Source organism: Leptonotus elevatus, chromosome 9 (genome assembly GCF_054856555.1).
Source record: "Leptonotus elevatus isolate MCC_2025b chromosome 9, RoL_Lele_1.0, whole genome shotgun sequence".
Classification (NCBI taxonomy): Eukaryota; Metazoa; Chordata; class Actinopteri; order Syngnathiformes; family Syngnathidae; genus Leptonotus; species Leptonotus elevatus.
Genome location: NC_141247.1, coordinates 23,124,997 through 23,150,953, shown reverse-complemented (window position 1 = coordinate 23,150,953; position 25,957 = coordinate 23,124,997). Strand labels below are relative to the sequence as shown.

At 43.0% G+C, this 25,957-nt stretch overlaps 1 protein-coding gene across 2 annotated transcripts in view; it reads right to left on the bottom strand.

The window, feature by feature from the left end:
• Nucleotides 1–6,164: 6,164 nt before the first annotated feature.
• Nucleotides 6,165–25,957, bottom strand: part of fat4 (FAT atypical cadherin 4) — a 107,739-nt gene continuing 87,946 nt past the window's right edge. The window contains exons 9-17 of one of the 2 annotated variants that reach the window (XM_086085014.1): nt 21,334–25,683; nt 19,851–19,955; nt 19,396–19,703; nt 16,344–16,429; nt 14,708–14,887; nt 14,249–14,373; nt 11,676–11,893; nt 10,332–10,593; nt 6,165–9,104 (exon numbers count right to left, since the gene is read on the bottom strand). In XM_086085014.1, the coding sequence (XP_085941140.1) occupies nt 7,201–9,104; nt 10,332–10,593; nt 11,676–11,893; nt 14,249–14,373; nt 14,708–14,887; nt 16,344–16,429; nt 19,396–19,703; nt 19,851–19,955; nt 21,334–25,683 (7,538 nt within the window). In that variant the 3' untranslated portion in view covers nt 6,165–7,200. The remainder of the gene's footprint in view (nt 9,105–10,331; nt 10,594–11,675; nt 11,894–14,248; nt 14,374–14,707; nt 14,888–16,343; nt 16,430–19,395; nt 19,704–19,850; nt 19,956–21,333; nt 25,684–25,957) is intronic. The other variant, XM_086085015.1, reaches the window with a different exon arrangement.

The window sequence follows — 25,957 nt, the reverse complement described above, 5'->3', positions numbered from 1 at the left end:
GAGGCTCGGGATGTGCAAACGTTGTCGTCACGAGCTCACGCCGCAGACTCGCCGCGCCGCGCCAAGCGTTTGTGACGCCCCGTCACATTTTGCTACCTCAGCGATATTTTGCGCTCTAATTAGAAGCCGCTGATTTAGTGTTCGCGCCGGTCAGCCCGTTTGAAAAGTCCGCCGCTGCCACGGTCGCCGTTGCTGACGTGGGCAAGCGCCGCTTTTAGCCCGCGTCGGACCGCATGTCCGGCAAACAAATCAGTCATCATCTGCCACCGCTCGCTCACCAGAACATGGCTTAATGATGTTCGACAAGTGTGGTGAAAACTGCTGCGCCAGCAATTTAGCACAAAAACTGTTTTGGGCTTAACTCAGTTGCAAAGATGTCAAAACAGTCAAACGCTTTGTCGTTTGCATATAGTGAACAAATTGTTCAAAAAAAAGACTCTTCAAACTGTTTCTTGCCGGTCACAAATGAATCTTTTGGACAATTTGACCTTTGAACTTGTCAAACTACTCAAAACCACTCAATTTTGCCTTAAAGTTTGCTAGCTTAATGCTAATGCATAATAAGAAAAGTGATTGACAAGCTAACCAATAGCATCTATGTGGAAGTTTTTTAAGCAACGGATTAGACAGAAAATATAACAATACTCAGGCATATTTTCTTTACCGCTGCAAAAAAAAAGAATATTACTGCAGTTGAATGAGTCACCTACAATAGTTGTGTAACTCTTCTTTATTTGTCATGACTGTCACACACACAAAGAGTCACAATATATTAATCATTTTATTCTTTATAATTCTATTTGTTATTATTATTATTGTAAAGTACAATATTTTTTTCCAGCAAATGCCGTCACATTTGCAATGCCAGCCCGAGGGCACTTTGACATCAATTTCGGTTGACAGTAGAGGGCGGTAAAGAACAAAATGGCAGCGCCCTGACGGATAAGAACGGATGGATTAATCTTCCTGATTATTGTTTATTACATGATATTATTTTGTTTTTTATTATTACTATTACAAACACAATATTAATCAGAAAATCACATTTTGACTCGTAGGGACACAAGATTAGATTATTGCAATGAACATTTTTGAATAACAATTTTGCCTTAAACAAGCATAACATTCAAGCACAAGTAAATACCAATCATTATTATTATTATTCAAAATGAATGCTTTTAGTATGTTCTCAGTTTTGTCAAATTTAAATGCTGTGGCATAAACCTTGCGTTACATTTGTTAGGCACGTTACATCATTTTAATCAAGCATCGTTATTCGTTCATGGGAATATTTTTATTGAAAACCCATTGTACAAAAAAATAAAGGCCTCACCCTTAATAAACACTGAAGTAAATTTGGTCTGCAAACTGTCGTTCCTGCGCCGCCCCGCCCGTACGTTGGTGTAGCCTGATTAGCGTTGACAGCAAGTCTTGATTTAAAGGCTCCCAAGTCAAGCGGTGCACATGCGCCGGTTCCGGAACGTTGACACAAGGGCGGCGCGCGGCTGCTTTTGGAGCCCGCGCAAGCTAAGCGCATCCTGTGTGGACGCGAAGCGGGTTTACACTGGCATGCGGGGCGTCTCGCGCTGACGTTCACGGACGCCGCCTCGATGTCACACAATGAGAGCGGCTTGTTTTTTTTGGATGACAAGGTTTAGAAGCATTCACACACACACACGTGGGTATAAATCTTCGACTCAGTATGCTCATTTTGGTGTTCCAGCGGTGGTTAGTACTTTTGGATAACTTTTTTTTTTTTTTTGATAATCATAAAGTGCACGGTACGAGTAAACAGGGAGCTTTAAATAAGTGATCGGCTTTTTGTTTAATAACATTTTTTATTTAAATATATTTAGAAAATACATTTTTACACTTTCTTATATTGCTTTTGTCTTGACAAATTTACAACTTTATTTTGTAATAGACTTGCAATGATTAATCGACAATTACCAATTATGAAATTAATCGTTTGGATACCATGTTTAATTTAAGAATTACGCCTCTCAATAGAAAATATTCTCAGATTTCTGTAGTCTTTAGAAGCAGACTGATTTTCTTTGTGTGTGTTTTTTCTAGGGGTGTCAAAATTAGTGCGTTAATTTTGAGTTCATGTAAAATTCCTTTAACACCACTAAATTGTTTTAACGCGTGATTAATGTCCGCTCCTTACTTGGAAAGTCTGTACTGGGGGAATACCAGTCGCAATGCAGCAGACACGTCCAAGTCCAAATTTTGCAGTAATCAATTTAATAATAATGCATATATTTGTGGTTGTATTTTTACAATTTTTAAAATGTGCAGAATTTCACAAGTTATTTCATGTTAAAGATTAGATAGCTCTTAATGTGAAAAGAAAAATGCACTGAGCTGTCGCCAGCATCTTACAAATGCAATTATGCGGAAAAATGACCTCAACACAAATCAATATCACGGTCGTCTTTTACATTACAGCACATCTTTTCATTTTTAACTCAATTTTATGAATCATTAGGGAAATTACTGTATCGATGACTAAAAGTTGCAGCTATATTTCTATTAGTTTAACATTTTTTCCACTTTTATGTTAACAAGAGTATGAAAACTTTATATATTTTATTTTATATATTTATTTTATTTCATTTTTTATTTACAACAGATATAAAATTTGCGATTAATTGTGAGTTAACTATTGAAGTCATGCGATTAATTACGATTAAAATGTTTAAATCGCCTGACACTCACACAAGTTTTTTCAAAATAAGACGTGCATATTTTACTTTGGAAAACAATGATCGCAGACGCGGCAGACCAATACCAGTACGAGTATTCACTTGAGTTCTGATACCTGTAGAACTCTTGATTGATAAAATATCATTTAACAATACGACGAAAACATTTGATGAAAGACCGAACTGCCACAGTATAGCGCCAACTACTGCCAAGGAGGCCTAATTGGTTAGTTGCAACTCTAGTAATAGTATGTAACTTGGTTATAAAAAAAAAAAAGAAGCTCTTGAAAATATGACTATTCTAATCATATTAAGCAGCTCCCCCTCCCCACCCCTCCCCCCAGTAATAATAAATCACATGCATCTCGAGTCAATTGAGTGGATGTTTCTGAGGCAGGCAAGCGGTGAGTGAGAAGTCCAAGGGAGCAAGTGGCTGTTATTGTTTACATGTTGACCCACATAAAAAGAAGAAATGCAAGCGGCACGTGTCTTATTATGCGTTATTATGGGGGGGGGGGGGGGGGGCTGGACTCCTCCGGGGTCTCAATTAGCAGTGTTTCACGGCTGTGCCCTAATTTAATTTAGTCGGATAATTTCAACATTAAGCAACTTTCAAGGACAAATTAGTCATCATTGGTTTGCTATTTCTTTCCAGAACTCTTTGGAAAGTGCAAAGCTCGCAGCAGATGTTGCTAATTCGGCTCGTAGTTTTCTGGTGATGCGTTCACAGGGGACGGATGTTACAAACGCTTCAACATAATTTCATTGAAATTTTGCATTACAATTCTGGTATGAAAAAAGCAAGTGAAATACTTTTTGGATGCTTTCTTTTTACTATAATAAGAAGACTTTAAAAAAAAAAAATAAGAAGACTTTAAAGTGTAAATATGGCATTTCCTCAAATAATTGCCTCCGCTCTTATATACACCATGCCCCAATAAATAGCCAGGGCAGTATGAATACTTTTCTTCTGCCTAATAGTGCCCATGTGTTGCGGTTCACATCCTCACCACAACACACGCAACCAGCCTGTAGCGCAGATGTGGCATCTGCAAAGCTGACGTTTAAAGGTTTTCAAGCACAAGTGACTTTGATTGACATTCACAACATGGTCAAATGAAATTATTATACCGTTCGTATATTATAGGTGGTATGATTTGTTGTTGGTATTATTATTTAATTTTGACTATATCATTATATAATTATATTTTCTTAAATGCATATTATGTAATAAACAATAAATATAATAATAGAGTGACAATAAATAAGTATTCATGCAGAATTTAATTTTAATTTGAGTTTTTATGTATTAGCCATGTATTCAACAGCATAACAGGCTTCTGTTGGGGGTCAGGCTTTTATCTTTCTATGCAGAGGTGCAGGTTGCCATTAGGCAAAGCAGGCAATTGCCAAGGGCTAACAGATTTGACACAAACCGCATAACTGGAAACTTATGAAACTAATAGAAATAGTTCAAATGAATTTTTGACGTCTATAGCCGTCAATGGCAGTGAATGAGTTAATTAATTAATAGTTTATTTATAAAAGTTAAATATAAATAATAATAATAATATAATTTAATATGAATAATTAATATATTATTATTATTTATTTATAATTAGTTGTTTTTTTTACCGACCATACGGCATGTGTTTCTTTTTCTTTTGTTTTTTTGGGGGGGGGATGTTGCTACGCCACTGCTATTAAATATTAGGTTTATTGTGCAATTTAAAAAAAATACTTATTGGCAGTATAATAAACATGAAAGATGAGTATTTATGTAAAATGTCAGTTAATGTGCTACTTTGTGGGTTTTTTTTTTCATTTAGGGGTTATTTATTCAACTAAATAATATTATTTGATGACTTTGAATGGGTTTATTTATTTGTAATTTAATTAAGTCTAAATAATAAAATCAATAAAAAAATTACAATAAATTATACAAATATAATTACAAGTATTTATGTATAAATTAAATAAGTAATAAATCTAATTACTAATTATTAATTTTTAATTTAATTTAATTTTCATGTTTGTTTGCTACCACACTCAATAGGCAGACAGATGAAAATACAGTCGTTGCACGCTATGCTATGCTATACTATACTACACTGAGGAGGATGAAGCAATATATAATGCGGTCGTTTTTCAGAGCTGCATCCAAGCTTTGATTTGACGCAATTAGATTGTAAATCCGTACAACGGCAGACAAAACTGACTGCTTTTGATTTACTCGTCATTCCTCTGGAGAGTTTAAATAAAGGTTTGTTTACGCGCTGTGCTTGCACTTATATAGTCAAATGCACCACATTGCTTCTCAGTCAGTTACATTAAAGGACGGATAAATGAATGCGGACTATGGCTGCAACTCATAATCATCAATCTTCATAAGCATTTTTCTGGAGGGGGTGGCGGTGGAACTATTTATTCTGAGGGGCCAATATCAGCAGCTCCGTGCCACATCCTTTCATAAATACTCCGAACGTCAACATGGAAATGATTTGAACGGGGATTAGATGTTTGATGACATTTTGCGGTTGCGTGGGGAAACGCCACGGGAGCTCCATGGGAAGTTGAAGGGCGCCTCGTTCGCACCTTCAATCGCAGGTTGTAAAATCTGCAAAGCGCATCAGCGGCCGGGATCGTCGCACAGTGTGGGAAACGTCAGCTGCGTACTTTTCAGACGTCGTAAAATATTTTTTGTGTGTGTGTGTGTTCGGAACGCAGAGCGCATTGCTTTTCGGATCATGTTCAAATTTGGTGAGTTCGGAAATGAGGTTGAGATCTCAACATGTGCCGAAAATGCGCTAGCTGCACTTTTGAGCAAGTTAAACATTTGCAGAGACTCAACAGCATCATTCTAAAGTCAGTTATGAGTTAGATCAAGAAAAATCGGAATTTATATTTCATAAAAAAGTTGTCACTTTTAACAAAAATAAATAAATGAGAAACAAATTGTAAAGTTGTGCTTTTTCCATTTTTTGGACATTCAGTATATTTGTTCATGTCAAAACTATTGGGTAATTTTTTTTTACCCATTTTAAATTTATGCAAGTAATTAACTGATGAGCGTGTGCAGTGGAAGACGTCCTCATAACATATGTAAAAAAAAATATAGCACATAAGTGCTCTTTAAATTTGGCGGGCAAAAAATGCTGATAAAATAGCGTTTTTAATGAAGCGATTAATCATGATTAATCAAAATTCTAAGATGTGATTAATTTGATTGAAAAAAATCATCGTTCGTAAAATAATCAGCCTTTTTTTTCAAATAATACAACTTTGTCAAATTGAAAAAAACTAACAGGAAAATTAGGTTTCATTGTCAAATTCTGGGGGGGTTGTTGGGGGGGGGGCACATACAAAAAAACTACCAATAGGGAAACTTCCCACTTAGTATTGACTTACTGCACTGACTTCATCTAAATAGTTCGCAACAATATATCAACAATCATATTTAAATAAATATTTTTTTATTCTGTTATTGGCTTTTTACAAGTACAAAGCATACAGCATGTTATAGTTTTATAAAAAGTGGAAAATACTCACGTTACATATGTAACAGATGTAAAAAATAGGTCTTTAACCCTTACTTTCCCCGAAAGTAAGAACATACATTTCGGCTTATGAAAAAATATCCATAAAAACACAGCTTAAGTATATTAAGTTAATAAACCGTACAAAAAAAAACAACCAAAAGCAACCGTACAACATAATGTCAACATAATGGACAAAGACACCAATGACAAATGACTCCACGTTTGACACGTGTCAACAACAATATACACAGTCTTTGTTTGTCTGTTTGGGTCATGTAAGAAAAGAAGATCCACAAGTTGTCATCATGTTGATTGAAAAACAAAATGGCAGAGCATTTGAAATGCCACCCAAAACAAAAACAAAAAACACATTTGTCCCCATGCTGCAATCCTCAAATGTGCGTAAGGCAGCCGACTTGATTCCTAGTCACTCTTGGAGCAATTGGCCAGCCTTCTGTGAGAAAACAAAACCCGAGGCGAATGGGTGTGATTTACATGGGAGTGCTTACTTTCGCGCCGCGTCTGCAGGTGCGCTCCCTTCAAAACGCACGTGCTTCCTTTGCCGTGGAATTTTTATTTGACCGACAAGGTACGAACAGGAGTTTTGTTTCGTTCTACAGCTGTGAGTGTTAATTGAATCTGCCGTCTTATCTTTCGGGCTGCGAGGGAGAGGCAATGGCGGTAATAAGGAAGAGAAACGTTTGACCCAGATAACACGTATGGGGGTCAATTGAATTCAGACGCGGGCTTCTTCAAAGGGTGCAAACAACACATGACGGGACAGCTGGACGGAGACTGGTAAAACCTTTCCAAGGTGGATTCGGGTGCCGTTGGTTCTGCCTTACTGCATTGAAAGTCGTCATTATTATTTTTCCATTCAAAAACACAGAACATAGTCCGACGTTCTTTTTCGGAGAACGTCACCAAAATCTACAACGTGACAATAAATAGTCTCATACGTATTGTTCCGCTTCCCCTTCATTTAGAATGGTGACCGAGCCGTCGCCACTGTTCATTTCAATGTCCTTTGCAGATGCGTTTTCAGGAAGCATCGCTAAGTCCTTGAACACGTCGACGTAATGTCCAAAACCGGGGCCCCAGCTCAAAAGATTGTCCCAGTTGAATGCCCCAGCCGGCGGGCCCAGTTTGTGAGGCAGGGTGTTGTGCTGCTCAGCGGGGGGCAACTGGGCCATGCCAGGACCCCCTTCCGCACGGCGGCTCGAATACCGCCTCTGCTTCAGCCTCCCGCCGTAGTCCTCATCGTCCGCGTCGGACTCGTTGACTTGCGAGAGCTTGGGGACCCGCGAGCCGTAAGAAACGGGTTTTTCTCGGTCGTACTCCATCTCCGAGCAGGTGAAGGAGTCATGTGAGTCGCTCTCCGAAGAGGACTCTGGGGCGGGGATGCCGTCAGCGGGGTTGCGGACCCGAGAGAGAGGCCGGCGGCAGTCCTCTTCGGAGCTGGAGCGCCCGTGGTCGGCGCTGCAGATGCTGGGGTTGCGAGGGCGTGGATTGTTCAGCCGCTCCACTTCCTCGATGGAGAGCCCCACGGGGGGTCCCGTCTCCAAGGGGATCTGCTCAATGGGCTGCTTGAGCCGACTCCCCGGGCGGGACGTGTGGCCGTGGCCGGCCATGGTCTGTGGACTCTTGCTGCGCCTCCCCAGCCGAGTGGCGTAGTTGAACATGGGCGGTGGCTGGCACATGTCATTGTGCAGGTCCAGGGGGCTGCCCTCGCGGCGAGCCAGGTTAAGCTCCCTGGTCGGGGTGTTTCTGTAAAAGGAGGAGGGCTTGGTGAACGGGGCCGGGGAGTGTCTGGAAAGATGGTTCGGTGTGGGGCAAGCCGAGTGGGCGTGGCTGAGCGGGGTGGATCGTAGTGCTTGAGTGTACTGAGGTTGGTAGGAGTAACTGGTGGCACCCAAGGGCAAGGGGGACTGCCTTGCAAAGCCAAGCGGGCTGTGCCTCTGGATAGAGAATTTGGGAGTGTGGCTTCGGAACTGCTTGTAGTGCTGAATGATGTCCGCGTCAGACGGTGCGATGCTGCTGGCGTTGTCAATGTCGTAGTGTTCGATCTCAGCCTCCGGACCATTGCAAGGGGCGCATGGAGCGCTTGGGACGGCCTCATTGTTGTGAGGGATGTCAGATTCATCGTAGATCAGATACGGATTTTCCCTTTCGATGATATCCGGTTTGGGATTCCCTTCTGGTTGCTTGCGGACCGTCATGTCATCTCCGTACGGCGGGATGTTGTCTGGGTCATCGAAGGCCACGTTCTCACTGCCCTTCTTCTTTTTCTTCTTCTCCTTGGGTTTCTTCTCCTTGGAATCCTTTGGCACTTTGGTTTTATTGCGGCCCTTGCAGTGGTTGCACAGGATGAGACTGAGCACAACCATGGCGAGCACCGTGGCACAGCTGCCGACAATAGCGGGGACTGCCCAAATAGGGAGAACCATGGCTTCCGTCGCAGGGTTTGGACTGCAGACAAAGCCGCCGTTGTTGGCCGTCTTGCAGATGGTCCCTTGAGGGCACTGGACACCCAGGCAGGCCACCTGGGTCTCACACGTCTTTCCGGTGTAGAACTCGGAGCAGACGCAGGTGAACCCAAAACGGGGATCTGGCACACAGCTTCCGTGGTTCTGACAGGGACCGGAGGCGCAGTCGCCAGGTGGGACGCACTGGTACGTGTACCACTGGTTGATGCACATCAGGCCGTCCCAGCACGGGCTGCTCTCGCATAAGTTCGGACCTCTGCAACCAATCTTGACAGATGGACTGGTCTTTGTTAACGCAACAAGGCCGTGTTCGCCGGTGAATGGCAGGTTCTCGCCATTATATTTCACGTAGGCCAGGCACCCATCAAAACCTGCGAACAAAAAATGGGAGAAAACAAACAACCGTTAGAAGCTAGGAGGACACGAGACTTTGCTGGAGTGAGATCAGTGCTGATTAAGTGATTTGTTGGGGCTGGTGCTTGCTCACTTCCTCTCAAACAAACAGGAACTGGGAGCTCTAATCACAACAAAAGGAATACTGTTTGGACAGCTAATTGGTCGAAAACAAATACATGCTTAACTTGCAGATTTACATAAAGAAAAATGGAAAGTGTTTTATCCAAAACAGAGAGTCCATCGTCTGAGCTGTTGTAGCTTCCAGACAAACATCTGTGTTCGATGAGTGTGTCTGTATGTAATTTAATCTCTGGCTTTGTGTATTGTCAAATAACACTGCCTCAGTGATGTCAACATAACTTTTTTTTTTTTATTAAATTCATAGCAGTGCACATTCAGGCTATTTTATGTTTGATCGTTAAACACTGAAGATGCCCTGCATCGCTTGAGGTCAGAGTCGGTTGACTGTGAGTCTGCATGCTCGGAAATATGTCCTCCTTCAACAAATCAGGATTTTGACCATATTAGTCTGAGGCATTCCATTCATTTTCCGTCCCCTGAAAAAGGGGAAATTTACTATGCCGCGTTCCGTCTGTCTGTAAAGTGGAAACGCGTCGTTTCACCTTTTCCAAAGTGTCCTCAACACAACCTTGAGGATGTCTGGTCCGTGATTTGTGAAACACAGGGAAAAAAAGTCAAAAACACCAAATGTCCTCAAAGGCAAAGCACTCCAAGGAGAAGTCAGATTAAATCATGATTAGTTCGTTTTTTTCCCCTCGTCTCTGTGATTGATATTTGATAAAGTCCCATTTGTTCAACTACTGGAAATTCAAAGCAGGTAAATCTCAGCAGCGTCAAACTGAAATAAACATGTTGGTTGGCCACCAAGTATGATCGGCAATCGGAAAAACAGATGATTAATTCATTTCTTTGCTGCCGAACATGCAAGAACTGGATGTTCTTACGTGTGCTTGTGCAAGGAGGGCATCAAGTTCCACTGGACTACCAAAACTCACATAATACACACACACAAACACAATAAGGCTAAATTGAAACTGCAGTTCCAAGTGCCCAATTCTGATTTGATAGATAGACCTGATTTTTATTAATTTTTTTGATAGGCCAGCTATAGCACATTAAGACCATATTTAATTGTCTGCCCGTTCAATAGCAGCAGTTAACCAAACTCTCTAGGAGCTCACCTGCCGCAATTTTCTGCTGTACTGGACCAGGTGGGATCCCTCCAAGGGAAATGGTGAGGACGCCAAGACCTCCAAAGTCCTGGGTGGGGAGCTGGATTACGCGGGAATGGCTGTTGTCCACTTGCATCAAGGTGGTGGAGCCGTTCTTAATCAGCAAGAGGGTATGCCACAGACCGTCCGCCAGCACCACATCCCCCATGGTTCGCTCCACTTTGCCGCCCACGCCCGCGTCCGAGATGTAGTGAACGTTGCCGTTCCTCAGCTGAGGGAGGGTGACAAAGTTTTGGTCATCATCATTTCATCCACTGCCCTTCAACATCCTGACAGAATTGGCACACTCCACCCGTACAGCACAAAACGTTAACGCATATTTTGACTTGGTCTCTACTCCTCACAAACTCAGTTTGACTGGGTATTAACTTATCAGAGGATTACAAACCGACCTACTTACCTGTTTCAACTCCTCAAAGTTGTGTTCATTGTGTCAGTGCCTCATTGAACTCCTCAATGTCTTGTGTTAGTCTAAACTGCTGAAATCTTGGTCTCAGCTTGGTTATAACTCTTTAAAGTCTTGCTTTTAACTTGGCCTCAAAGTCTTGGTTTGGTTTTAACTCCTCAAGTCTTAGTCTTGACTTAGCCTTAGCTCATCCAAGTCTTGTTCTTGAATTGGGCATAACAAAATCTTGGCCTGGATGTAGTCTTAACAAATGTTAAGTACTGTTTCCATCTGAACCCTTCACAGACTTGGTCATAAATCCTTGAAGTCTAACTCTTTACTGCTCTTGGGTCTCACCTCCTCAAAGTGTTCAGGAACCTGTGGTGTTGTTGCACCCCTCAACTCCTCAAAGTGTTTGCCTTAACTTGGTCTCAACGCCTCAAACTTCTAGAAAACAGTCTTGGTCTTAACATTTCTAAGTCTTGGTCTTAACACCTGAAGTGGAAAAGTGGGTCTTCTACTAGTCTTTGGACTTAATAATCTTCCTGAAAAACACCAGTATAATGTTGAAGATGTTTATTTTCACATATTGCCGACTGGGCCGTCCCTCTTAATAATTGCTTTTGTTCCTTGGCGCTGATAAGTCAAACTCCAGACTTCCTCCCGAGATCATTTTCAATACTTCAGGGGCATTAACTTCCCATGGAAAACATTTTATTCCAGCGCTGCCGCGTTTCATTATTTTTAAGTCGGATCAATCCAATGCTGTTTAACTGAAGCAGCAGCCTGTTTGCTGCTCCCATGGAAGCGATGCGTGAAAATGGCTAGTGATACATCAACAGTGTTGGACAAGTGGGAGGTCGGAGTCGAGTTTATTTACTGAAATGATGACATGTCCGCGGTCCTACCTTAACAGTGGTGTAGTTGCTGCTCTCTTGCACGTGCAGCAACGTGCCACTCTTGCCACGCGTCCTGAACTTGACCTCCAGACGGCTGGGAACGACGGGGTCGGGGGTCGCGCCCTGCAGCGACCGCCTCAGCAGGATGTCACGTTTGGGGCCCTGCTTGAGGGCATAGTCCAGGCGACCAGTGCCATCCAGGGACAGCGCCGTGTCAGCCGTGATATCTGCGCAACAGACGGGTACGAATACAGAGAATCTCCATCATCTTGTTTCATTCTTTAAAGTTCTCCGGCGGCTTTGAATCCTCGCTCGCTCTGCAGCTGCTGCACACGCATGTCAGTTATTTTCCTTATTCGACAGCCAGAACCACAAATTGGGCTTTCATTTCCCACTCGTAATTACAGATAGCAAAGCCAAAGTGAAGTTTGCAGGCCAATAAGAGGGTCCCATGTGTCATTGAGATGAATATTAGTAACAGTGCACTTGTCTAGAGTGGAACATGAAATGTTGTAATATTCGGAATTTACCTTCAATTTTAATTTGTAAACGTTGAATCCTTAACTTGTCTCAAAGTTTTATCGTCACTGCATCAACGACTTATCAGTTAGCTTACATGACGTTGTTTCCAGAGGTGGCAAATCCAGGTCCAGAAAGTAACCCTGCCTCAATTTGGCTTTAGCCCCTTGTGCTAGCTAGCTGCTCCATTGCAAGTAAATGAGCACCCGGGAAGCTAGCTAGGGAACTCGCTAGCTAGCACCTGGGACAAATGCCAAACTGTGGCAGGGTTTTTTTTACTTTCTGGACCTTGATTTCCCACCTCTGATTTGTTTCACTTCTGTTTACACTGTTAACATAATATACATTTTTAGCTAGAACAGAGTAATGACTCCAAGGAAAGAAATATCCTCAATCTATTCCACTCGAAAGTACTGGTTGAGGTGAAACCTGCCATCCTTGCCAACGACAGTAAGATCTACACCGACGACACTGCGATAACGCTGTCTACGCAGCAATGCCAGGCGGGCTCGCTCCCACCAGCTGCGTCAACACCATCACTCTGTCTTCGCCTTTTCGAGGCGCTGAGAGATGCACAGCTGCACCACACATTTTTCTTCCGGGTCTTTTTATGAAGAAGGGAAGAGTAAGACAAACAGCCGTCAAACACACTGTTCAGTAAACCTCGTCTTGGTTATCTCGATGTGAATTGCGTGTGAGGAATATTTGAAATCAGCAGGGTTCTTTTTGAAGCCCCTTGAAGTTTGAGCAGCGTTTGGTAGTGGTGCCGCCGATACATCAAAATTGTATACCCTACTAATCTCCAGTTTATCCACAAATGCTTGATCGTGGACTATCCCATCATCTTCTAAATGTTGATCCATCCATGTTCTTTAGCGATTTTCTATTAGAAACACTGCTGAGCTGCAGCCTATCCCAGATGACTTACTGTAGATAGAGAGGTAGAGTGCACCCTGAACTGGTCACCGGGTAATTGCAGCCCCAATTTGTAAAAAAAAAAAAAAAAAAAAAAAAAAAAAAAAGTTGAAACTTCCTGGTTCTGGAACAGCAGGCATTTTTGCTCGCATCGTGTACTTTACTCTTGGCAACATGTTTGGGTTGATCGTATATCGGACACAGTATTGTTGAACGGTGTTAGATTAGGTCTCTTAATGATTTGATAGGTGACTTGAGCAAGGCCGTTGTCGCTGTGACCTGTCCTGACTTGGCGTCTTCCTATCTATCTGCACTCTGGCGCACTTATCCAGTTGAAACCAGTTAAGACCATCAGGTCACACATTTTCATATCAGCTCGACTGAGCCCCCCGTGTGGGCAGTATAAGAGTAGAGACCATTTTGAATAGATCAGATCTTCTTCCGCATCCATCAGAAAAGACTCCGCAGCTGTGTACTCGATCTTTCTGGCATCCAGTAAATAGTTCAATTGAGAATATGCAGTCTCCTTATTATTAGTATAGCGAGCATTCAAGAAAAAAGAACCGGTGAAAGTTCCCATCTGAACTTTACAAGCGATAACGGCCTAGCTCAAGTCACTTATCAAATTATTAAGAGACCTAATCTAACAACGGACTATTTTTGGATCAACAATGAGTTAGTCATTCCCCACGTGTTTTTTTGTGTGCTTTAGTGTCCCGAAACAGCCAGTCAAAGTTTAAAGCAATGTCATGAATGATCCCGTCTATCTAGGCCATCATTTAAAACAATTTCTTGCTTTCACATAAAGATATCATCCTTAAAAATTGCATGCATTTCTTTTTTTTTTTTTTGCATTTGATGGCCTAAAATACAGAAGTGTGTTTCCAGTGTGCAATGTCACAGCCGTGTCCCGCCACTGCTACGACAGCCCAAGCCGGAAAATTGCCAAGCTGACACTTGAAAAAGTCACTGGCATTGCAATTGTAAGTCGTCACTCTGAATATTTTGATAATTAAAGACACAAAGCTGAGACTGAGGCAGCTGGCGTTACGACCAATACCATGACTCACACGAAGGGGGGATCATTAATAATCTTGAAAGCATAATTAAGTGTGCTCTGAAGACACCTCAAAGGCACAAGGACTTACATTTTTCACAGTATTTGCCAGTGAAGCCGTCCACGCACTGGCACTGCTGCCAAGACCAGTGGTCCAAACAGGTGCCCCCGTGTCTGCAGGGGCTGGCGGTGCAGGCTGCCTCCAGTCGAGGGCATCTATGAAAAAAAAGGACAATCAGATCTGTCAGTTTGACAGGCCGAACAAAATCTCCAGGAAAAGAGGCAGATGGGCTCTCTGGAAAAGAAGTACTGCACGATTAACATATTAAAAGATTTGCCATCACTTCAACAAAAAAAATGTCTACAACCGAATTCTGGTATCGCTCAGCTTTTAAGAATGTCTGCAAAAGCCGAGCAGATGTCCCACAGCGAGAGGGAAGACAGACAGATGGGAGCGGGACAAGATGGCGAGAGGATGAAATTAGGACTGAAGGGAGTCGGGGAAGCGGGTTTGGGTGAGGGGGGGGGGGGGGGAGCGGGGGTTGCCGACCTGTCAAGGATGCCGTGCGATGCCAGCGCCTGACTGGGCTCCAGCGGGCGGCCGTTGACGGCCAACTCCATGATGCAGCCCACAAAGTCGTGGGTGGCGACCTGACCGCGGCGGTGGAGGACGGACTCCATTGACCTGACGCCCCCCACTGAGAGCCGGTTGGGCTCCACGTCCAGGATCCTGCACACACAAAGGAGACACACAATCAAATTTTGCCATGTTGTGCAATAAAAACCCAGCAGAACTGTTCTTCAAAAATGAAGACGAGGGGTGTCAAAATTGGTGTGTTAATTTGGAGTTAATTTAAAGTTCCTTTAACGGCACACATTTTTTTAACGTGCGATTAATGACCAGCCCTCCCTTGGAAAACCTGTACTGGGGGAATTCCAGTCGCAACGCAGCAGACACATCCACGTCAAAATTTTGCAGTAATAAATTTAGTAATAATGCATATATTTAAGGAGACTGGGGTCAAGTTGTATCTTACAATTTTTAAAATGTGAAGAAATAAATAAATAAGCGGTGAAGAAAATGGATGGATGGATGTTAACAAGAGTACGAACATGTATTATACATTTTATTTTACATTTAAAACATATAAAAATTGACATTAATCATGAGTTAACTTTTAAGTCACGCGATTAATTACGATTAAAACTTTTAATCGCCTAACACCCTTAATTCAAACCACTTCTTCCCCATTTGCTTTATTTTGAAAACGAGCGATGATTGAAAAGTCCTCAAAGTCTTGGTCTTCCTCAAAGGGAAAAGTGTGTCTCTACTTGTTAGCATTTCAGAAATATGTAATTTTACCCTGATAAACCCCATGTACACTCTATTAAGATCCAATACAAGCTGCAAATCAAACATTGATAGTTTTTCTGCATTGAATCACAACTTGTATTACTTGAAAAAATGGCAAGTGTGATTATAATCAAAGTTGCCATCACAAAGAAAGTCTCTCCCAAAATTTCTCAGGGGTTAGGTTCCTTCAGAATGAAAAAAAAATGATCTCACTGGAACAAACATATTGTTGAGAAGAAGAAAAAAAAGTTGTCTTAATTTTATTTGAGGACAACTTGGACATGGTCGACCCCAGTCAAGTCAGCCAAGTCAGCTTCTCCAGTTACCTCACTTGTTCCCAACGTGGCGTTCGGCACGGCGACTATGAGCAGTTGCGAGACAATGGGATGAAGGAAAACTCATTAACACCGCACAAAAATTACACTGCTAAGTCTTTCCTTAAAGTACTCGGCAATTTTCCCACCTTTATTGGTGGGATAATTTTACGCCCCCCTAATAAAGGCCAAAAACGTTTTTGGTTAAACGGTGACGAGCGGCAGACACGCAACTCCTGACAAAACTTTGGCAAATGCTCGGCTAGCATGCGCTGGTGGGAAATGTGCGTTGAATTATTTGTTCTTTTTTTTTTTGGGTTAGTTACTATGCTACACAGCAGAAGAAACATCATAACAGGTGGACGCAAACATTTGGATTCCGCCATAATTACTTGTGGACTTTTCCAGGCCTTAGGAATTGGATGTGTCAAGCCAATTTTAGTGTATACAGCTGAACTGGAGAGAAGATGGAGAAAGAAAAAAAAAAAACTGCTCGCACGTGTTTGCGATTTTCTTACCAGTCGGTGTGAACGGCCACGTTGCTCACGGCACAGTAGCCTGGTTCCTGGTTGTCCCCGCACAGGTCCACGGTCAACGAGGCGGCCTGCGGGGCAACGCGGCGAGAGTCACGTGAGCAGGGGGAAGGTGGGAGGGATCTTTCCCATACAAATCCAATAAACCAAAGTGTCCGCTTTGTGCAGGTGCCAACAGTCTTGGAAGTTGCAAAGGATCCAAATCGCACAATCGGCCCTTGTGTGCAGGCAGCAGTTGTTGCTCCGTCAAAAGTACAAACAGGCTGTCAGCAGGTTTGTCACTTCGCGATAATTAGGCTCAGGCAGCACTTTCGCCGCATTCCACATGCAGCTCAGTTGAACTTGAGTTTGGATTGAAGAATATTTATGGAAAGCAACTAATGAAGGTGACTTTTTGAGGTTGAAACAACTTCGGTACGCAATATTTTGTTTCATACAATAATAAGGGGTGCATTGTATTTATTTATTTTTATATATATATATATATATATATATATATATATATATATATATATATATATATATATATATATATATATATATATATATATATATATATATATATATATATATATATATAAAATTGCCAGTGCAAATATGGGAATAATTAGTTAGATTAGTCCATTTATGGAAAAAAAAACAGAGTTACCTAACATATATATATATATATATATATATATATATATATATATATATATATATATATATATATATATATATACACATATATATATATATATATATATATATATATATAAAATTGCCAGTGCAAATATGGGAATAATTAGTTAGATTAGTCCATTTATGAAAAAAAACAAACAGAGTTACCTAACACTGTTAGTTTAAACGCTGATATTTAAGCGTTTAAATAAAGCAAACGTTTTTTTTTTGTTTTTTTTTAAACAATCAAATGCCATTGACACTTTCTTTAAAATAATTGTTTTAAGTTATAGAGAAATATAATTGTTATAATAATTGTACATTATTTTGTTTGAGAATCCATTGCTTATTGGGGGAATCGCTGCGAGCTAATTGTGCTCCTGTTCACACACACAAATTTTTTTGGGCATTTTCTTCCCTTACTGTATACAATGTGAATTTAACTGTGTCCTTAAAACAAAGGCACGTAGCAAACTGATTTTTTGGCATACCCTTTACACCCATTAAACAAAATTATACACAAAGAAACATATTCAAACTTAGTCAAACCGCATAATAATCCTTCTGTGACTTTGTAATTTAGTCTCAAAATTTCACCACATTCGGTGCTTTCTTGTTATAAAGTTAGATCCAAAGTACATCATCCTCTTATTTCTCTCTCAAACACACACACACACACACTCGTTAAACTTACAAAGAAACCATTTGACTGGCCAACATGCATGCATGTATTTGCTGTGTGTATTTCTGACGATTTATTCCGAAGCCACCTATTGAGGAGTTTACAGTTGTGTTAAGTGATTACCCAGCAAATGTGTGTAGGAGGGTGTCGTTAAAATGCTCTATATTACAGTAAACCTTTCTTCGTCTGTCAAACAGATCCGGTCACGGCTCCGTGCTACGGTGAGAAAGTCACTCGATGATTACTAAAAAGTGAGCTCCCAAAACTGTGTGAAAGTTCCGAAAAACCGAAAAATGGAGGCGACGGCGCTGTGCCCCTGCTGAATGTTGAGTAAACACGGGCCACACGGACCTGGGATCGCGGAACACAAATCATCCGCAGACCCAAACGTGTTTCTCGCCTCGCCACACATGAGGCTCACGTACAACAACATGACCCTTTTGAAGCACCATAAAAAATGTCAGAACCGCGTGAACATTTTACGAAGCTCGAGCAATCAAAGGCCGTAAAGCCTTCTAAACGCTGCGCGCTATCCTGAGCCTTGCTGCGGTCTGGAAGATTTGTTTTTTCTCTTTCCGCAAAGCCTTTGAAAGATCGTCCGCAGTGCTTTTGTGTGCGGCTGAGGGAACATGAGGGGAGCACCAATGCGGCCCATTGTTTTTGGAAGAACCCGTGGAACCGATCTCCGCTGCGGCGGAGCTGCATTACGTGCTGCTTCTTATTTGTTTGAACCTGGCTCTAATGGTTCGACCAATCAAGAGTTCAGTGAGGATTTGTTGGTCCTAATCAACCACACCGAGAGCTAATTTGTCAAACTTTTTTGAAGATACTTGCTCACTCAGGGATTTGTTGTTGCTACTGATTTTTGGACCATTTTTACTGGTCTTCATTCAGTAATTTCGGACCTGTTTGTTTGAATGTTTCTCCAAATATTTGTATGGTTGCAATAGAGGTCCTGACGTTGGAAGTCATGTGAAGTCAGGATCTCGATTGCACTTTCAGTTTTGACTAAGAGAAATCGGGCAACGTGAACCCAAGTAAATCAAACGTGGATTCCGGCCCTTCTTTCAATTTGTGGAATTTGAATGGTGGCGCATATTTGAGTTAGGATGTAGAGTGGTACGTTAGCTTCTCATGCTAATGTCCGACTTGCTCGCTGCCATACGCTTGTCACTTGTGATTTGAAGACTGATTCTTTCCGTCCACCTCCACGATTCCTATATTACTTTACAAGCTATTACACTGCTCTATCGACAAACCAACAAATTAACCGTTCTAACAGGTCCCCCTGTGAAATTCCCAATGCTCTGTGGGAGACATTTGCAGACCTATTTTATAAAAGCTTTGACATGGCTTGGAAGGATTCCCCTCCCACTTTCCTTGCCGCTGCTTGTCTGGCAGGGTGAAGTCTCTCATTCAAGAGACACAATTTCAATCTTTTAGTCCGTTTTAGATCCCTGTATGGTAAATCACAAACGAGCAATAGAATTGTAATTACAAACCGTGGATTCTGTAAGCCAAGCTACTAGTGGTCTGGGAGACTGCAATTATCTGATGGTGCAAACAAGCTGGCTGCTGTTTAGCCAGGAAACCTCAGGACATAAACTGTGTTCTATTCTGCGTCCCTCTTCCTTTTACGCAATTAAGCTGTTGCTTTAAACCTCAAACACGTCCCGTAAAAGCGGCCAGTCTTACCATCCCAGCCCGTCTGGCGATGACTGTGTGGAATTGCCCATCGGACACTTTTATCATGGTCATCAGTTTGTATGTTCCGCTTCCCAAATTGAAGGAGAAGCGCATCCGTCCCTCGAAGATCTCCAGGGCCAGGAACTCTGCCTTGTCTCCGGTCTGGTTATCGTGGTTGTACATGAGCAAGGCGTTGTTCTTCAGGGTGGCAAACTTCATGTAAATGTAGTTGTTGTTTGGGTCCAATGACGGGAACTCCATATAGGAGAGCTCCTCGAAGCCATAGCTGTTCAATTCGCAGTGTTTACCGAAGACCCCTGAGGTCAAAAACAGAACAAACAAGAAAATGATGGATGGCTTGAAGTCATGTTGACTAAACAGAATCCTGTATTTGAGCTATGAAAAATGTTATGAATGGAATGGGGGTGTCACTACATTTGCAAATTGCCTCCAGTGTTACTCACCAAATGGACAATGACAGTAATATCCATCCACCCGGTTCTGACAGGAGCCGCCATTAAAACATGGGTTACACTCACAGTGATTGACGATGGAATCACATGTTTTGCCTGGGTTCACAAGACAACACACATTAACACGGATGGAGTGATGGAAAATACTGGAAAACAACCATGGGGAACACATTCCCTGCGGACCGAGTTGCACAAAGCTTGCATTGCCTGATTCGGAGTCAAACAAATAATCTTGCATTTCTTAAAAGCCTCTTTATATACAGTATGTGACAGAAAAGTGAAATTCTACCCGCTGAAGTATATTTTTTTCCCCCCTTTAAAATCACCATTTTAGGTCCAATTTGGTCCAAAGCATCTTGAAATATTCATAGGAGGAAAAGTCTACATAATTGGCAGACTCTTCTCACTAAACATATTGTAAGGCCCAATGAAAGATCAAATTACTCTTGGACAAAGGGAATTTGCTGCAGTGCTGAAAGACAAACATCTAAAATGAGCACGAGTTGCTGAAATGAAACGGGCCGGGAACGCGTAATGAACATCAAAATACGAGCAATGTGACATTGATGGGACTCAGACAAGTGACATTTATAATCACGGTAATGGACAAGACACATGCAGGAACGGCGCAAGGCACACGGCGGACGATAAAGTGTTGCGACGATAAATCCTGACCAAAACGTGTTTCACGGAGAGCGACTCGGCTGCCAAAAACCAGCCCGAGAAAACAGGAAGACAAAAGTTCATGGCGCGGGCATGTAAACTACTGTAAGTCAATAGGTGCATTTCCTCAGGAGGGTCGTTTGTCTTGATGAAACCTAAAGACGTGCTCATTTTTTATTGTCATAATAAAAATGGACAGTAATGACTTGAACGGGGGGAAATTGCCTTGCTTTGAAAATGTCTTTCAGATGTTTTCAGACTGGACAATGAACCCCTATCAAAATGAGTGTTCTAAGTAACTCCAATTAAAATCAACTCCACTTTTTAGCCAAGCTAACAAGTCTGAGTGGTCATTAATTTCCCAACATAAAGGCCTGATTGGATCTTGTATAAAGCTGCCAATTTGTCAAGCGCCCGGATTCTGTGATCAGTAGATCATACAGTTGGGTAATTGCAACTGTGTGTGTGGTCAGCGCCGTGTAGGCACATGATGCAATGTGATACAGACTCAAAGCCTACACTCTGGAGCAGGGTCAGCTTCACAGCATCCATTTTATTAAAGCAAACATGGCTGCCTGATATCCAGTCGATACCCCTACCCCCCAACCAGCAATCTGAAAGTGTTTCTGGCAACTGACTGCAACACCTCAGACTCAAAAGCAAATATTGTTTTGGGAGTGAGAGATGTCAGCTGGTAAAATATTGTATGAGAGTGTATCCTGTGTCCCGGCTGTCCTTGTATCAGTCTCAGTAAAGGAGTGGTCAGATATAAAATGTTACTGCTGTGTGTGTGTGTGCGTGTATGTAGTACCTGCAAATCCAGATTTGCAGAGGCAGTTGAAGCCGCCGGGGAAGTTCTGGCATAGTGCCCCATTCTTGCAGGGATTGGAATGGCATTCGTTGATGTCCCTCTCACACGCCATGCCAGTGAAACCTTCAGAACAGGTGCAGGAGAAACCCCCCACAAGATTGTGGCAAGTGCCGCCATTGTGACAAGGCGAAGGTTGGCACTCGTCGACGTCGGTCTCGCAGACGGCTCCAGTGTATCCCGGCCTGCAGCTGCAAGCGTAAGGCTGCAGGGGGTGGTTGGATACGAGGATCACCGGGACACTTTCAACTGTTTTCATATCAGGCCCAACAGTGAGACGCCTCTTGCAGCTGCCTCCGTTCTGGCACGGGTTACGTGTGCATGGGTCATGGTCCACTGCATCTATTTGCACGCCACTCTGTCTATTCAGAATGTCTTTAATACTTTGGAAGAATGTGGCCACACCACTGGGGTTCACATATTGTCCATGTCCTCGTTTGATAGCTGCCATCACGAAAGTCTGGTTGTTGAGCTCAAACACGCCATAAAGCAGGACCCCGGTGCCTAGTCCCGCCAGCTGAGAGTTGGCAATGCGTAAAAAGCTGAGGTAGTGGTCAGTGAGAAAGTTTCTGACTCCGTTCGACTGGAGACGGATTAGAATGCTGTTATCTACTGTGGCATTTGTGAAGCCCATGAAAAGGACCCGCGCTGTGTTGCTGACTGGACCGTGGACACCATCACTGCTTCGGATGGTTAATTCAAAGTTTCCATCTGTTGACCGTGCTTTTGAGTTTAGGTTGCATGTTCCAGTAGGAATATTAAACAGCGCGGAGGAAGGTGGAATGAGGGAGCAGTGGAACCTGTCTTGAATGTCAGGGTCTTGGGGTTTAACATCTCCCAAAGAACCTCCAGGAAATATGTTTCCGAAGTAGTGAACAAAGATTTCCATTGACCTCGGCTCTGAAGGGTTGTCATTTTGATCATTTATTTTGACGTGTATGGTTCCTGTGGACGACATTTGAGGTACACCAGAGTCCTTGATCACGATGGAGAGATAAAAGTCACTAATCTGTTCTCTGTCAATCTCACGACTTGTGGTTAGCATTCCAGTTGGACTTAGATTGAAATAGCTGTTGGCGGAGCCAGAGCTGAGAAGACTGTATATGTAAGGTCCTTGATTGGGTGGTAAATCTGGGTCGGAAGCTGTTAACGCAGTGACCGCAGTGCCAGATTTTTGGTTCTCCATTGCTTCAGCGTACGTGGTTGTCAGACTTGGACCATTATCATTGATATCTTCCAGGTTCACAATCAGCGTGGCGCTTCCAGTAGAAGGAGGTGTGCCAGTATCCACAGCGAGAATGGTGAGATTATACGCAGGCGTTGTTTCTCTGTCTAGTGCAGCTGCAACAGACACTTGGCCAGTTTTGGGGTTAATAGTGAAAACCTTTTTATCAAACTCTGGTGCAATGGAATAGGAAAATCGGCTCCAGCTTGGGACAGAGTCCGAGTCCTCTGCACCCACAAAAGTAACCAGACCACCAGGTGAGAGACCTTCACTAACTTGCACATCATACAACTCTTGAGAGAAGACAGGAGGATCATTGGCATCCAGTATTGTGATGTTCACAAAAACCTCATCAATATCTGCGCCGCGGATAGCCCCAGCGTTTTTGGCCAACACTCGAAGTGAAATCTTTTCCTCTTTCTCGCGGTCCAGCACACCTGTGACATAAATCTGTCCAGTTCTCTTGTTGATGCCAAAGCCTTTCCTCCTGCTTTTCCCAAAAATGAGGTAGTAGACTACTCCGTCGTCACCTTGGTCACGATCACTTGCAAAAACTTCCCCAACCACTGTGCCTTTTGGAGCAGCTTCAGAGATTTCAAAGTAGTACTCTTTGGAGACAAACCGGGGTACGTATTCATTGGCTCCCTTTAGCTGAATGTTGACATTGGCGAAGCTGCAGCGCTCCTCGTCTGGGACGTTGAATGCCTTCACAGTCAAATGGTAGACCTGTTTAGCCTCATAATCTAAGAAGCCCTGTGTGGTGATGGTGCCTGTGTTGGGATCAATTACGAAGAGGTCACTGTCTGATGATTGTATGACAAAGGCCATGACTGCGTTAGCTCCTGAATCGAGGTCGATGGCATTTATTTTCACCACTGTGGTGCCACTTGGAACATTCTCCTGTACAATAGGGTAGTACTCGTCTGGATCAAACACTGGAGGGTTGTCATTCACATCCGTTACGTGAATTATGACAGTGACATAGCTGGATTTTGCAATCCAACCGCCATCTGTGGCTGAAACTCTCAGCTCGAGTTGTTGGTTTTCTTCAAAATCCAGAGGCTGCGCTAGGGACAACACCCCTGTTTTACTATTAAGTGCAAAGAATCCTTTATTATTGCCTGATGTGATATTATACTTGATAAGGCCATTCATTTCTTTATCTTTGTCTCTCGCTGACAGAGTTCTTATTGCTGTTCCCACAACAAGGCTTTCGGGCACTGTAGCTGAGATTTGGCTTTGCGAGAACTCAGGTGTGTGGTGGTTTTCCTCCGTGACGGCGATTCGTAGTGCCGTTTGTGTGGACAAAGGGGGATTTCCTCTGTCGCTGGCTGTAACGTCCATGAGGAAAAGCTTATTTATGTCAGATGTGAGGGGTGACGCAACAGTGACCCACCCGTTCATTTGATCTAATTTGAATTTACTAGAGCTGTTTCCTCCTGTAATCAAGTACTGAATTTCAGAGTTTAGGCCAAAGTCTTTCTTGTCATGAGCTACGATTCTTATTAGTCTCGTACCAACTTTGACGCTCTTTGTAACAGGAGTAAAGTAGCTTGGTGAATCAAACTCGGGAGGATTATCGTTGCTGTCAACGATATTCACGATGACTGTCGTCTCGCTCATCAAAGGTTTAAGACCACGATCTGAGGCCGTGACGATGAAACTGTGGCGATTGATGTTCAAACTGCTGGCGCCTGTGGAATTCAGATATCTCAACTGTTGCTTCACAAATATCTCTCCAGAGCTGGCGTTAATTCGGAAATACTCAGACTGGGACCGAATAAAATAAAATATTTTGCCATTAAAACCCTCATCGGGATCGGTGGCTGACACCTGCGTCACCAAGGAGCCCACGTCAGTCAGTTCAGGGTAGTCAAGGTAATACGATGGGCGACTAAATCTGGGGGCGTTGTCGTTGATATCTGTTATGAATATGGTGACATCTGTGCTAACTGTCCATCCAGAGTCGTGGGCAGAAACTTTGACAATGTAATGGTCTGTGTCCTCCCTGTTGAGTGGCCTACTAATTGTTATGTCCCCTGTGTTTGGATTAATGCTAAATGGAAGGCTGGTGTCTGTAATAGAATAGCGACTGATAGCGTTAGCTCCAGCGTCCTCATCTGTGGTGGTAACTCTAGTGACCGTGTACCCTACGGGCGCATTCTCAGCCACAGTGGCGCTAAAGATCTTGGAAAAGCGAGGAGCGTTGTCATTTACATCCAGCACACTGATTTTTACTTTCACTGCAGAGTTTTTAGACGGCAACCCCCGGTCCGTGGCTTTGACTTTCAATAGGTACTGGGCCACCTTCTCGCGGTCGAGCGGCCTAGTGGTTCGTATCTCACCGGTGGCTCGACTGATGCTGAAGCTGTTCTCCTTGTTGCCGTCAATGATGGCATATTCTAGCTGCCCGTTGGGTCCGTTATCCAGATCGACGGCAGAGACCACTAGCACCCGCTGAGGTGACAAGTTCTCTAGTATCACCGCTTGGAAGGGGTCCTTGTCAAACGCCGGGTGATTGTCATTCACATCCAGCACAGTAATGTCCACTCTTTCATACGACGAATACGGTGGAAAGCCTTGATCTCTGGCCTCAATCCAGAGAACGTATTTCTGAATGTGTTCATAATCCAGCGGATGCCTGATGATTAAGTCGCCGGAAAGCTGGTCAATGTGAAAAGCGTTGTCCAGGTTACCACTGGCGATGTAGTATGACAAAGGCCCGCCCCTTCTGGATGACCCTGTCACGGTTGTGACGAGGTGATTGGTCGGTTGACTCTCGGGGAAAGTGAAGGCATGCTCCTTCAACTTGATGACTGGGAAGTTGCCTCCGTTGACGAAGCGTACCGTCACTGTGGTCGTGTCAGTTTTAGGGTTAGCTCCGCCGTCTTTGACCCGAACCGTGAGTGTAACCTCCGATGTCCCCGTCAGCTTCTCGTTGGCGGTGATGGCACCTCGGACGGGGTCGATCTTGAATTTGTCTGAGTTGCGTCCCATCAGGGAGTAGTGTAACTGGGCGTTGGATCCAGAGTCTTCGTCGGTGACAGTAACAGCAAAGACCAAGGACCCTGGACACACAGATGGCAAGTCCTCATTACAAGATAGAAACATTCAATTGAATTTTGCTAATTTATTAGATATTGTGGTTAGTAGGAATTGGTTCAGACTGGAGTCTCAGAGTCTTTCCTCTAAGGATTAATTCTTTAAACAGTTGAATGAGCCCATCCCACTAAATGATGATGTCATATAATTTTAAAAATACACAACTACATACGGACACATATTACTCTGCCGTACCTTAGCTTTTAGCAAATTAAGTTTTTCCTCTAAAAATGTTTTTTT